Here is a 12,460-nt window from a genome sequence, read left to right as displayed (position 1 = left end):
AAGTCCTCAGCAAAAGAATGGGTTGAATGCTGTCCAATATGCCAAGCAAATCAAAGAGCCCACGCACCGGCAATTGCCCTGAAACCCTAGAAGTCCCACCATTTCCCTTCCACACCATCTCGTATGACTTCATCACAGGATTCCCAAAGTCAAATGGGTACGACGCAATCTTGGTAGTCATTGACTCCTTTTCCAAATTTGGACACTTCATCCCTACCACGAAGAAAGTCACAGCTAAGGGTCTGGCAGACCTGTTTGTCACGCATGTCTGGAAGCTTCATGGATTGCCAATCAAGACAGTCTCGGACCGCGGAACCACCTTCACTGGGAAATTCCTGAGAGCCCTCTACCAACGCCTCGGGATCAAACCCGCTTTCTCCTCGGCCTACCATCCAGAATCAGATGGACAAACGGAAAGGGTGAATCAATTCATTGAGTTCTACCTCAGATCTTACGTCACAGCGGACCACTCGGACTGGGCTACATGGCTACCATTAGCGGAATATGCCTACAACAACGCTAGACATTCCGCCACCGGAAAACCCCTTTGAGTTAGTCTACAGAAGAAACCCCGTGATGAGCCCATCCAACGTGCCGACAAACATACCAGAAGCCGACCACGTGGCTGATACCCTGGCCCAGGAATGGAAAGAGGCAGAATCCGCTCTACAAATGACAAAAGAAAAAATGGCAGGATTGAAAGGAACCACACCGGAGTACTCTATTGGCGAAAAAGTCTGGCTGGACGGAAGAATGTGGAACTACAAACCAACTCCAATAAACTAGACCCAAGGAGGTTAGGACCATTTGAAATCCTAGAAAAGATCTCCAGCCACGCTTATTGTCTAAAATTACCGGAGACCCTGAAGATCCACAACGTATTCTACGTAGGGCTATTGTCCAAAGTCCACGAAAACCCAAGCCAGCCATTCCCAGAACAACCTCCCCCTGAAACAATAGAGGGAGAAGAGGAATACAAGGTAGAACAGATCATTGACTCCAAAAGACAACGGGGTAAATGGTTTTACTTAATCAAATGGAAAGGATATGGACCCAAAGATAACTCATGGGAACCAGAGGAGCTACTCAAACATAGTCAGGAGGAGATCCAACGCTTCAACAAGTCGCGACTGAAAAAGGCTTGTGACTCCGCCAAGAGCCTTTAAGGGGGGGGCAATGTTATAACCTCCTTACATATACCATCAGAATCGGACGAATTTTCTGTTATTTTTAGTATTTTTTACGGACTTGATATCTTATGTTTTTTGATCACGTGATCTCGGCGCTTATTATGCCGAGATGCCGCGCCGAGATGCCGTGCCAAGGGCGCTTAGGAGAAATCCACGCTTCTGCGCAGTCCGCAGCACGCTTCTCATTTGACTTCCATACTTCTTCTCTCACGCGCACAGACCATGTAGATAGTGTGCATTGTCTATATATACAGCAGGGAAATTGCTTGGAAACACCAAGTCAATTTTACCTTGTCTCATCTCATTGAGGAGGAACCCCAGCCAGCTAAGTAGCCGGCCCCCAGTAGTTCAGTAGTCGCCCCCTTACCTGCACTCACCACTCCTCCCAGGCCTCCGGCCCCTTCGTCATCAATTAGCAGTAGAAGTCTGCCTTAAGCGGCAGTAGTATAGCCTTTATTAGTTAGTCAGATTAGTGTTGTTAGTAGTATTACGGCCTTAAGCGCCCAATCCCACTAGCGTGTGCCCACCTCACAGTGGTGCACAACAATTTGTCTTGGTCCAGGCTGGCCTCAATCTGGCGCTGGAGTTCCTTCTCAGGCGTGACTATGGCTACGTGGGGTTCAGGAGGGACATTGGCGTGATCCAATTGGCATGATAGAGCATCTGGTTTGCTGGACTGTTTTCCTGGTCTGTACACAATCTGGAAGTTGTACCCAGCAAGCAGAAGGTGCCATTGTGCATGGCGGCGGCTGAAGGTCCAGGATTCCTTCCAATATTCCAGATTACGGTGATTGGTAAATACAGTGATGGGATGTAAGGTTCCTTCCAAGAAGATATGCCAATATTCAAATGACCGGATGATGGCCAGGAGTTCCTTATTGTGGGTGTTGTAGTTTTGCTTGGCACCCTTGAAGGATTCTGATAAGAAACCTAGAGGGTGTAGGCATCCATCATCCTGACGTTGGCTTAGTATGGAACCTAAGGCGGCTCCCAATGCATCTGTTTTGAGGAAGTAAGGCTTAGTGGGGTTGGCATGACAAAGTACAGGGGCGTTGGTGATGGCCTGTTTCAGCCCTTGGAAGGCTTCTTCTTCCCTTTCTTCCCATTTCCATGTTGCATCCTTTTTTACCAGGTTGTGTAATGGTCTAGCCATGTGACTGAAGTTGGCAACAAATTGGCGGAGGAAGTTGGCAAACCCAAGGAAGGATTGTACTTCCTTAACTTTGGTGGGCATTGGCCATTCTTGGACTGCCTGGATCTTGAGCTTGTCTAGGCTGAAACCTTTATCCAATACAATAATCCCCAGGTACTCTACGGATGTGACGTGGAACATGCATTTTGATGCTTTGCAGAATAGCTGGTTATCCATCAGACACCGTAGGACTTTGTGAACATGTTGTGTATGAGATGCGTCATCCTTTGAGTAGATTAAGATGTCATCAAGGTAAATGATGACGCATACATCCAATAGGTCCTTGAACAGTTTGTTCATGAAGTGTTGGAAGGCGGCAGGGGCGTTGGTCAGTCCAAAGGTCATAACAAGAGACTTGTAGAGACCATATTTGGTACAAAAGGCCGTCTTCCATTTGTCTCCTTCCTTGACTTGGACATTATTGTAACCCCATTGTAGATCCAGTTTAGTAAAGACCTTAGCACCACGGAGCTGGGCCATAAGGTTGTCTGGGCAGGGTAATGGGTAAACGTTCTTTTTTGTCCAGTTGTTAAGGTGTCATAAACAGAGGAAAATAGAACTAGCCGGAATTGAACCAGCTTGACCACTAAGCCATAGAGCCCTATTATTCCTCTGCTGACAACCCATGATTACACCTGCTACCCCCCAAATTTGGGCTTGGGCCAGCATGCAACCACTTGTACTGGTCATGTGACCGTGTCCAGGACATAAGGCAACAATAGTCAACAACCAAGCAACAGGAGCCATCCTTTTTGGGAACAAACATTACTGGGGAACTGATGGAGGACTTGCTAGGCTGTATTTTCCCTGCCTTTAACTTGTCCCTAAGCCAATCCTTTAGTGTAGCGGATTCAGCATCCGTCATGCTATAGAGGGGAGAGTTGAGGGGTCCTTCTTCAGTGAGCTCAATACCAATGTCATAATGCTGGTGTGGAGGGAGCTTGTTAAATTCTTCCTCCCCAAATACCTTGGCGTACTGATGGTATTCCAGGGGTACTCCTTCAAGAGGGTTCTTGTTGGCCTCCTCCTCTTCAGCAATGGCTATGTGTTCCAGAGGTGTATGGGGGAAGGTTAGGGTGCATGTATTCCAATCAATTCCCAGGTTATGGGCATCTAGCCATTTCAATCCCAAGATAGCAGCGTGAGACCCCATATTGCAAATTAGGAATGTCTCAGTCATATATTTGCCATCAAGGGAGAAGGTTAGATTAGCCTTCTTCCAAATCTTGCCAGCCTGGGGGCTCAACCCATTGAGCATAGTAACGGTTTGGGGATTAGGTAGGTCTATAAGCAGGAGGCAGAGTAGTTCTGCTGTGCAGGGGTGAAGGAAGGATGATGTGGTGCCTGAGTCTATCAGGACTTCTATTTGATCCGCTTGTTTCTCTGGTTGGATGGAGATTGTAAAAAGTGGGGAGTTTCTATTGTGACTATTCATATATTACAAATTTCCAGTCCCAAACCAGAGTCCTTAGGGTCCTTGTGCGCGGCAGCAGGTACCCTTAGTCTTTTCCCAATTTGGGTCCAGACTCTTTGCCAATCTTGGCGGTTTCCTTTTTGATGCCTTCCTCTTTAGGCGTGGCCTTCCAGCTGGTGCGGCATTCCGCAAACTTGTGGCCTGTCTTTCTGCATTTGATGCAAAGGCCTTCAGCCCTGCGGTGGTTCCGCTCCTCCTTGGTTACAAAGTTGGGATTGCTGGATAGGTGTCCTGGTCTGGTGACCTGTTGGCCAGTACTTGCCCCCCTATTAGGGGTGGTGCTAGAGGTTCCAGACTTATTACCCTTTGGCAGGTGGCTGGCACACTCTTTGCAGAGGGCAATATTGATGACCAGAGCTGCATTCTGCAGCTCAAGGAGGGTAGTAGGGCGCTGCTCACAGGTAGCAATGAGTTGGCTGACCTCCCAGTGGAGGCCTTGTGCAAATTGCCTGTGGAGGGCTGCATTGTTCCAGTCTAGGTCCATAGCAATGGTCCTAAACTTTGTGATATACTCAGCACAGGTGCCTGTCTGAGTGAGGTGTGAGATTTGCTGCTCAGCGGCTTGCGTAGCATCTGGGTTCCCAAATGCAGCCAAAAACTCTGCCCTGAAGTTGTCAACTGTTTGAATTAGGGCCCTGTGGGACCCAAGTTGATTGAGGTGGGGGTGAGCCCAGGCCCCTGCTATGTCCTTCATGTTCATCAGGAGGAGCAACAGAACCTCCTGATCTGTGGGGAACATCCATTGATTCAGGCGTACCCATGCCAGCATTTGTGTGAGCCACTGGCGGGCTTTGTTCCCTATTTTCCTGGTATAGGCATCAGGGTGATCCACCTTGACCGGGGTTTGATATGTGGCTACAGGAGCCATTGGTTGAGGGACTTGGGGGGAACGGAGTCTGATAGGCAAAGGTGGAGGGGGAGTATAGCCTGCGGGGGGACCTGGACGGGGGTTGGCTGTGCAAAGGCAGGGGGAGCTTTGATGGGGTTGGCCCAGGCAATGAGGGGCGCACTAGGCGCTGGAAGAGGGTTGGTTTTGGGTAGGGCCTGGGCGTGGCCTTGACTGCTGGGGGCTTCCGGTCTTCTGGTGTATGGGGGGCTCCACCCCTAGCCTCAATGCAAGTGAGGGCTTGATCAATGCTCCCATCAGTCTTGGGCTTCCTGGCTGCTTCCTTGGTTTCCTCAAGTTCCGCTCAAGCCGGAGGACTTGGTTTTGCAATCCCAAGATGAGGGAAATTGCTTGTTGAGGGAGACTTCCTGTAGACCTTGGGTTCAAGGCTTGTTGACTCAACGGCAGTTGCCGGAAGAGTGGGTCCCAACTCTCCTTGATCAAGAGGGGACGCAGGACAAGCAGAGCCAGGAACAGGTTGCCATTTCATGAGGAAATGAGCGGCCTTGATGGGAAGCGGTGCGCTGGAGGCGCAGGAAGGAGCGCAAGAGGGGGTACGGGAGGTAATGGTGGGCAAGATAGGGTGGATGGTGCCTTGGTCAGGACTTTATGGGTTGCTTATTGTACTAGCGCTAAGAACTTGCATCAACTGCCTAGTGTTGGACAGCCCCTATTGACCAATCAACTGCCGTGTGCGGGCATGATGTGGAACGGGTTTTCTGCAAGCAGGTGGATCTGCTGACTAGTTCTGCTGACAAAGGGTGCAGTGACCAGTGGTATGCAGACAATTAGAATCCGTCTGCCTTGTAGCAATTTGGTACTAGGTGGGACCAACGCTGGTTGATTATTAACAGCAAAAGGCAAGTCCAATCACCTGATTTCCCTTGTGCTAGTACAGGGACCAACCAGTTAGTTCCTGCAACTAGGAGTGAAACTTACATAACTATCTCTGCCAAAGGGACCTGAGCCAGTACTCTTGCTCTTACAGAAATACTTACTAAGACACTTTACACTGAGAAAAGATATATCTGTAGTTGATTGTATTCAGATAACTAGACAGAGAACCCTAAAGAAGCTACTTCTTACTTAGCTTGGAAATTGGGAAATCTTCCACACAGACTCTGCTCAGCACCAGAGTCTCAACCTCTTTTCCCCCAATTTACAACAGTAAGGCCCTTGTACAGTATAAGGATACAACAAGAGGTGATCAACCTGGGTGTTACCATGGTTGATTGGCCTCCTTATATATTCTATGGATGAGCTAATTACAAATACACTATATGCAATATCTAATCCAATAAGAACCCCACTCCGCAGTTGGTCTTACTCATGCATACGTGTCACTGACGTGTCATGATGACGTCATAGGTGGAGGTGGCTATGTGTGCTGAGTAAGCGCAGATGGGGACATGGCTTGGCGCTTTAGCGTATGATATAAGCGCCGAGATCACGTGACTGAAAATGTTGTCCAATTGCCTTTGTTTAAATCCAAGAAAATGGGAATAAATTCCCTGGTATTGATTGTGTCTACAACACAGGGTGAAGGTCTTGGTTTTGAGTTGGTGACTGGTTGGCCAAGCACACATGAACCAAAGGCAAATCTTGAATTCCTTTTGCAATTTTAATATTTTTTGAGCACCATAAAACCCATATATTTATGTGCTACTCTATAAACAGCTTATTCTTGTGAGTTTTGCAATGGTCAAATTGTTTATAGAACTAGGGGCAGTAGTGGCCTATAGAGCGCTTGAGCAGCATCTTCCCCCAGTTGGAAACTAATTTTAACAGCCTGAATGCAAGAAGATAAACGCAAAGAGTTTGAATAGTTGCTCCCAACTACCCACCTTGTCTACCATAAAATTGAATGAGGTGCCCCTACAATCAAACCCTTAATAACTCAATCTATTGGTTTGGGAAAATCATCACTTCACCTTGGTATACAATAAGCTCAACATTCTTCCTTGCCTCCTTCAATTTCTGTGTAAGGGTTACGCAATCACTGTAGGTCTAGCTCTGGTGTATGCGTTACCCTTACAATACACCGTTACCTCTCTTTATGTTACACTTGTACCCGGTGCTCTGTTCAGGCTGATTACTAACTATATACGTTCATTTGGTTTCTTCTGTTTACGCATGTATCGACCCGGGCACCTTATAAGGTCCCGGGACTTCGACCCACTCTCCCCTGTCTTTACTCTTAACATCAATATCGAGTGTGTGTTACGACTTGTCATTTAGGCGACGCCGTCGCCGACCGAGTCACATATATACATCCGATAAGTAGAGACCTTACATTCTGCCCATAAGCCTCCCCCTCGGACCTTAAAATATCCAACTCTGCAACACCTATCCACGCGTCTGGTAGCCTACTTCAAATCCCCGTGTCTTTTGTAGTAGAGGTGAAGCTTCCACGTGGGCCCATTTCAATTTGTCCGGAAAATAATGGTTTCTGAACCAGAGCATTTCTTCGGGGACAAGCAGGGTAGTTTTTCCATTTTACTCATGATTCATGGTAAGCTGGGAGCTGAGACGAGCCGTCCTGTTGCACGGTATTGTTGGTTGCCGGTACAATTAGCACCTGGTATATGATCGGGATAGGAGGAGAGCGCCGGGCCGCTCGCTGGGCCATTACAGCACTAAGATTACTGCCGCTAGAGAGAGTCTCAGACTTGTGAACGCGCCGCATGGGACTATTTAAACTTACGCAGATGACCCTCCAACGGCAATTTTCGAGCGGTTGATACCTGATTCAGGTGGTCCACGTTCGTAAACCCATTCCATCGCAGCCCAAGAGTCGTCAACTGCCGCAGGAAATATATGCTCCGGTGCAAGTCGATAGTCAACCGAAACTACAAGACATTCTGCCGCTAACACCAAATTTACCACATTAAAAATTCGAAAGATAAATGAGACTGTTTTACTCACTAAGGCACGCCCTTGTGCAAAATGAATTTTCTGAATTGATACTCCCCAGTACCCAACCCCTCCGTGACAATACACCAGTACCGGCCATCCGCCTTCGGGCTGTTCCCCAGGTGGATTGAAGACACGCACTTTGACAGGAGGAATACCAGGGATAACTAGATCCTGCACCGACCTGACCTTGCATGGTTCTAGTTCACCAGGACCAGCTGGCCTAAACCTGCATACGGGGTCCCAGGGAAGTTTATGAATCGCGGGTTGATTGATCACTTCGACCATTACTCTACCGCCTAATGCACTATCATCTTCTCCAAGCCCTAATCAGGCTGTTTTGTCAAGGTTTCCTAACAATGGGATTGAAGAGCCCGCTTTGCTTGTTCGCCAATACCTATATGAACATGTACTATGAGCGCGAAAAAGGAGTGGATGTCAACCATGGCTTGTTGCTCATGTTTGTTCATTGTGGGCAGATACGAATTTGGCATTATTTCTCTTAATTACTATATAACTTATCAGGCGGGATGGAGTGACGCGACCGCTGGGCCTTTGTTGCCCACTATATAAGCGCCTTGTGGACTAAATCTCACGATTGTCTCAATGCTCTTCGTATCTAATTATGTCGGATTTTTCTCTGCTGCTGCGGTAAATAGTACGTACGAAAGAGGGAGGCTCGGCAATTGGCTACGTATACTAATGTACCCCACTTATCTAAGAGCGAAGAAAAGAAAACTGATAGGAATAAAGGATATTGATGGGAAGCATCAGTTAGATAGCATCGTGAGTTTAAAAGGCTGATTATTATTATTATTTTCAAAAAGCACATGCATGGCTAAAGCGTCCAATCATCAGCTTCGGTCAGGCCGGTTCTGCTGTATTCCCATTTATGACTGGTGCCTTGGTGCGAAAGGTAAACTCGTCCCAGCTTCATCGAAATCTCGCATCGCTGATATCAGTTTTACCATTCCTCTAGCACGGTGTCCGAGTCTTGCAGTCCATGTGAGTAGTTTGCCTTCAATTGACTTCTTCTAGTTGAATCCAAAGCGTCTTACAGGCTAGTTTGGACGGTCTCAGGGCTTATCGTGCTCTGGACAGTAATTCCAGCTGGCCATGTGGAGATTGATCATGTGCCATATGAAGACCCCGAACTGAAACACGGGACACAAACGAGAGAATAAATGGGATTCATCGTTCGTTCCAAGAAAAAAAATTAGGTATAGCGTTATATGTTTAGATCGTCAATCAAACAACACAATTGTATGCTATCTACCCCTGCGCATACGTCCAATGTTACCCAGGGGGATTTGAGCCGATTTATTGTAAATCCTTGACATAATAAAGCAGAAAAAACCTTCAACACCTGCAACACTGGTGTGTAGCTGGGGCTTGGAGCTATCAACTCTACGGGGCCCCGAAAATCTCGGGAGCGCTCCGGGACTCGCTATTGTCAGCGAGCATTCCGGAGCGTTTGTTATGACGCTCGGAAGGGCTCGTGGAGTACTCTCAAGTCCTCGCGAGCAATCCGGATTCGTCGGATCCCAACGAGGAGGTTCCCGAAACCGGAGCACTCCAGAGCGCTCCTGGGTTTTTGGGGCCCCCGTAGAGAATTCATGGGCATGGTATGGATTACCTCTCATCCATATATTTACTGAACGAATATGACAGAAGAGAGTTTCAAGCTATTAAAAGGGGGTAGCTAGCGTATTTGTATCCAGGGAATAGTTTTTTGGGTTAGTCGTTGAATGTATGAGCATTCTCGGCTAGGACGCTGTAGTAAGGGGCTGTGCCAGCGCCTAGATATGTAGTCCCAGGGTCTTGTCTGGGTTTCTTCATTGCCGTCCATAGCTATCGGGACGTTCTCGCGGTCCTTAGACCTCTCCAACGTAGAGTAGTAAATATAGACAACACAGCGCGTAAGAACCCTATTTCGGCATCAAAAACCTCTTCCAAGCAATAGATAGCACTAAAAAGGATATGTGATCATGGATACAGCGCTACTTGAAACAATCAAACCAAAAAATCGAACTATACGAATATACACGTAGGGAAGAATCCACCCCATTATTTGAATGTCCAGTACTTCCTCACACAACTCCGACAGATTTTCCATCTCACTTCCCCTCACCCAATCTCACGACCAAAACTTCAACCCAGTTTTGTCCCCACTTGCTCCAATCCCATCAATCAACATGTTCACCGCGGTCGAAACAGGACGCACAGGCGCCGGATCATACACGTGCGCCGTTGGCTGCGGGACTGGAGTGGGAAGAACAGGTCTACCGATGTTTTTCGTATATCCTTAGCAATACCTTCAATGGCTTCGTTCATTCCAGAGGGGAAAAAACAACGTACGAAACACCTCGCCCAGCTGCATCCTTTTGCTCAAACCCCGCTCTAGCAGCTCTAAGTCGGGCCAAAACCTGCTCATACAGCGCGATTTCCTCGTCCAAATACTCCGTCGCGACACGCGTGAGATCTTCTGCGCGCTGTGTATGATAGGTTTCAAATTCTGCGAGTAGTGTGAAGGACTGTTTCGCATCTGGAAGACGTATCGTGGTGGGGCGTCTGCACGCAAGAACATGTGTTTGGGTGGTTATATGCACAGAGGAAGAAATGTAGTTACAGCCTCGATTGATTCCGAGTCCCGGTATCTCGCTAGGGCTTGCTTATGCGTGTCTATGAGGGGCTGTCATTTTTGTGAGTTGGTTGTTTGTTGAAAGAGGGGAACACGTACCCCATACATCATACTTGGATGGCTCATATCTTTTACCATATCATGAATCGCCAATGTCGTCCGTTTGGCCTATAATAAATCAGTAAATTACCAAGAACATGGGTTCCCAACTCACACTATCCTCATGTAAATTCGCCACACCCTGCATACACTCGGCCATTTTCTGCACTGCTTTTGTGGTATGCAAACAGTCTTTGAATTCGCGTAAAATAATTTAATCCAGTTATTTCAGGTTGACGGGGGGACACACCTTCACATCCATCTCTCCAACACCAAACACCCTCGTCATTCAAGTATTTTTCCTTTTCCTTTTCTTCTGTTTCATGCTCATGATCGTGTTTTGGGCCTTCGCTCACGACTCCCAAGAATCCTAGACTTAAATCCCGATGAGCACAAGCCACAACTTTCCTGCACTCAGTATCTTCTGCAATTTCGCAACGAGGGTGAAAGAACATACCATTCCGAGCTTCTCTGAATCCGCCCATCACTCCTCTCAACGTTCCTATTCGCTCATCAAACACTCTAACATGATGCTCGAACCGGCCGATGGTAGCTGAACAGTCCTCTACATCAAGGTTAAAATCAGGATGAAATACCGATGCATAGAACGCTGGCCCTGCGGGGAGAGTAGAGAGGTACGTCGGAAGAAGACGTTTCCATTCCTTGCATCCTCGTCTTTAGTCGTCGAAAGCAAGAAAAAAGTAGGGGGAAAACACTTACCAAGTCACTCTCGCAACCCAAGAAGAACACCACAACCTCTGTATACCTCACCACCGGATGCCTCACGATTCGTTGCAGCCACTTTTCCAAATCGCCTCTCCTCGCTTCGACGAATTCTCCTTGGAATCTTCCCGCGTATTGCTTTGCTGGTAAAGGTGGCAGTACGATTCCGGGCAACGACCTAGAAAGGGCAGTATGTAAAAAGTTGAAATGCGAGAACCGGCGGTGGACTGTTATCCTTGTCGGTTCCATTTCGGGGGAGGAAGGGGGAAAGATGGATGTGACAGAGTAAAGCGTGTATGCTCCCGTTACGGATGAATGCTTCTCGGGAGAGTGGACAAGGACGTTGAATGCGGGTGTTTTCTCTCGCCAGGACATGTTTGCCTGTGTGCAACCCTCAGTATCATCATATTTATCTGTTTTCCTGGATTTGGTGGGGGGATTTACCTCGACGTAGTGTCTCCCTACTTCTTCGTCCGTCTCGTCCACGGTGACATCAGTTCTAAACCTTTCGTGTGACCGACTTGTTGCCACGGGTGGGTCATAGCCGTTTATGATCCACTCCTCTGCGCCCGTCACGACGAAATGAGAGAACCTGTTTAGGCTTTTGCCTCCGAGTACACTCTGGCGAAGGGTGTAGAGGGAGGAAGTAATGATGCTTTCACCGGTCGATTGCATTCGTATAGGTCCGTCTATGCTACCTGAAGGGGGAAAGGTAGGTGAAGTGGGCGAGGGAGATGTGCCTGTAAAGTCATGGATCGTCTGTGCAGAATCGAAATCGATAAGAGACCGGCAGAAAGTAAGAGATAGTATACCACATAGCACCCGTGAGGGATAAGTCCCATATCTCCGTCGGGCTTCTTGGCAAGTGCCCACTCGTCGCCAATACGGGGATTAAGAATCTCGATAGTCTCGCCTGCCTTGAGGCCTCTACTTCCAGTTAGTGCATCTAAAATATTCATATCACGGTTTCAAGCTAACAATTCTCGGTTATCCTCATTTCCCAACACATCCCTAACTGCCCTCGCGAACAGTGGCTTCTCCTCAGACACAGGGCTAGGCGGCTGGGGCGCATCACTGATGCTCAAATGTTTCTTCCAAGCGGTGGACGAGTTGAGACCAGCATCAAAGTCAGGCAAGGGCGTGCGCAAGTCATGAGCGTGAGCAGTCATCGTCGAGTTCAACTCGCATCTTGGACATGGAGATCGAGAGAGATTGCCTGAATAGGGGCACAGAGACAACAGATGACAAAGGGTTACATTACACTACTGATTCGAAGCAACGGGGGTGTTGGTTTGGTGATGCTTACGTGGGCGGTCGAGGTTCAGTTTTGACAACCACCAGT

General features: G+C 48.0%; 6 protein-coding genes across 6 annotated transcripts; 2 read left to right on the top strand and 4 right to left on the bottom strand.

Annotated features, from left to right (window-relative positions):
• Nucleotides 1-38: 38 nt before the first annotated feature.
• On the top strand, nucleotides 39-551 carry RhiXN_00116 (Retrotransposable element Tf2 protein; the record flags this gene model as incomplete). Its single annotated transcript, XM_043319935.1, has 1 exon — nucleotides 39-551. One exon carries the CDS (start codon nucleotides 39-41, stop codon nucleotides 549-551), a length of 513 nt encoding a protein of 170 aa, XP_043178947.1.
• Nucleotides 552-576: 25 nt separating this feature from the next.
• On the top strand, nucleotides 577-1,166 carry RhiXN_00115 (Retrotransposable element Tf2 protein; the record flags this gene model as incomplete). The annotated part of the gene is made up of 2 exons (XM_043319934.1): nucleotides 577-755; nucleotides 794-1,166. 2 exons carry the CDS (start codon nucleotides 577-579, stop codon nucleotides 1,164-1,166), a joined length of 552 nt encoding a protein of 183 aa, XP_043178946.1.
• Nucleotides 1,167-1,677: 511 nt separating this feature from the next.
• RhiXN_00114 (Retrotransposable element Tf2 protein) lies at nucleotides 1,678-3,640 on the bottom strand (the record flags this gene model as incomplete). The annotated part of the gene is made up of 2 exons (XM_043319933.1): nucleotides 1,678-2,870; nucleotides 3,121-3,640. The coding sequence occupies 2 exons, from the start codon at nucleotides 3,638-3,640 to the stop codon at nucleotides 1,678-1,680; spliced, it is 1,713 nt and encodes a 570-aa protein (XP_043178945.1).
• Nucleotides 3,641-3,881: 241 nt separating this feature from the next.
• Nucleotides 3,882-5,232, bottom strand: RhiXN_00113 (Retrotransposon-derived protein PEG10; the record flags this gene model as incomplete). Its single annotated transcript, XM_043319932.1, has 3 exons — nucleotides 3,882-4,810; nucleotides 4,867-4,960; nucleotides 5,119-5,232. The coding sequence occupies 3 exons, from the start codon at nucleotides 5,230-5,232 to the stop codon at nucleotides 3,882-3,884; spliced, it is 1,137 nt and encodes a 378-aa protein (XP_043178944.1).
• Nucleotides 5,233-7,242: 2,010 nt separating this feature from the next.
• RhiXN_00112 (carbohydrate esterase family 10 protein) lies at nucleotides 7,243-7,943 on the bottom strand (the record flags this gene model as incomplete). The annotated part of the gene is made up of 4 exons (XM_043319931.1): nucleotides 7,243-7,393; nucleotides 7,447-7,609; nucleotides 7,668-7,678; nucleotides 7,720-7,943. The coding sequence occupies 4 exons, from the start codon at nucleotides 7,941-7,943 to the stop codon at nucleotides 7,243-7,245; spliced, it is 549 nt and encodes a 182-aa protein (XP_043178943.1).
• Nucleotides 7,944-9,792: 1,849 nt separating this feature from the next.
• On the bottom strand, nucleotides 9,793-12,287 carry RhiXN_00111 (sorting nexin lst-4; the record flags this gene model as incomplete). The annotated part of the gene is made up of 11 exons (XM_043319930.1): nucleotides 9,793-9,937; nucleotides 10,014-10,147; nucleotides 10,285-10,347; nucleotides 10,396-10,464; nucleotides 10,511-10,587; nucleotides 10,646-10,765; nucleotides 10,853-11,057; nucleotides 11,116-11,499; nucleotides 11,563-11,877; nucleotides 11,931-12,045; nucleotides 12,097-12,287. 11 exons carry the CDS (start codon nucleotides 12,285-12,287, stop codon nucleotides 9,793-9,795), a joined length of 1,818 nt encoding a protein of 605 aa, XP_043178942.1.
• Between the last annotated feature and the right edge of the window lie 173 nt (nucleotides 12,288-12,460).

The sequence above is a fragment of the Rhizoctonia solani genome, chromosome 4, assembly GCF_016906535.1.
Source record: "Rhizoctonia solani chromosome 4, complete sequence".
Classification (NCBI taxonomy): domain Eukaryota; kingdom Fungi; phylum Basidiomycota; class Agaricomycetes; order Cantharellales; family Ceratobasidiaceae; genus Rhizoctonia; species Rhizoctonia solani.
Note: the sequence above shows the minus strand (reverse complement) of the source record. Positions and strands in the feature narration are given on the sequence as shown.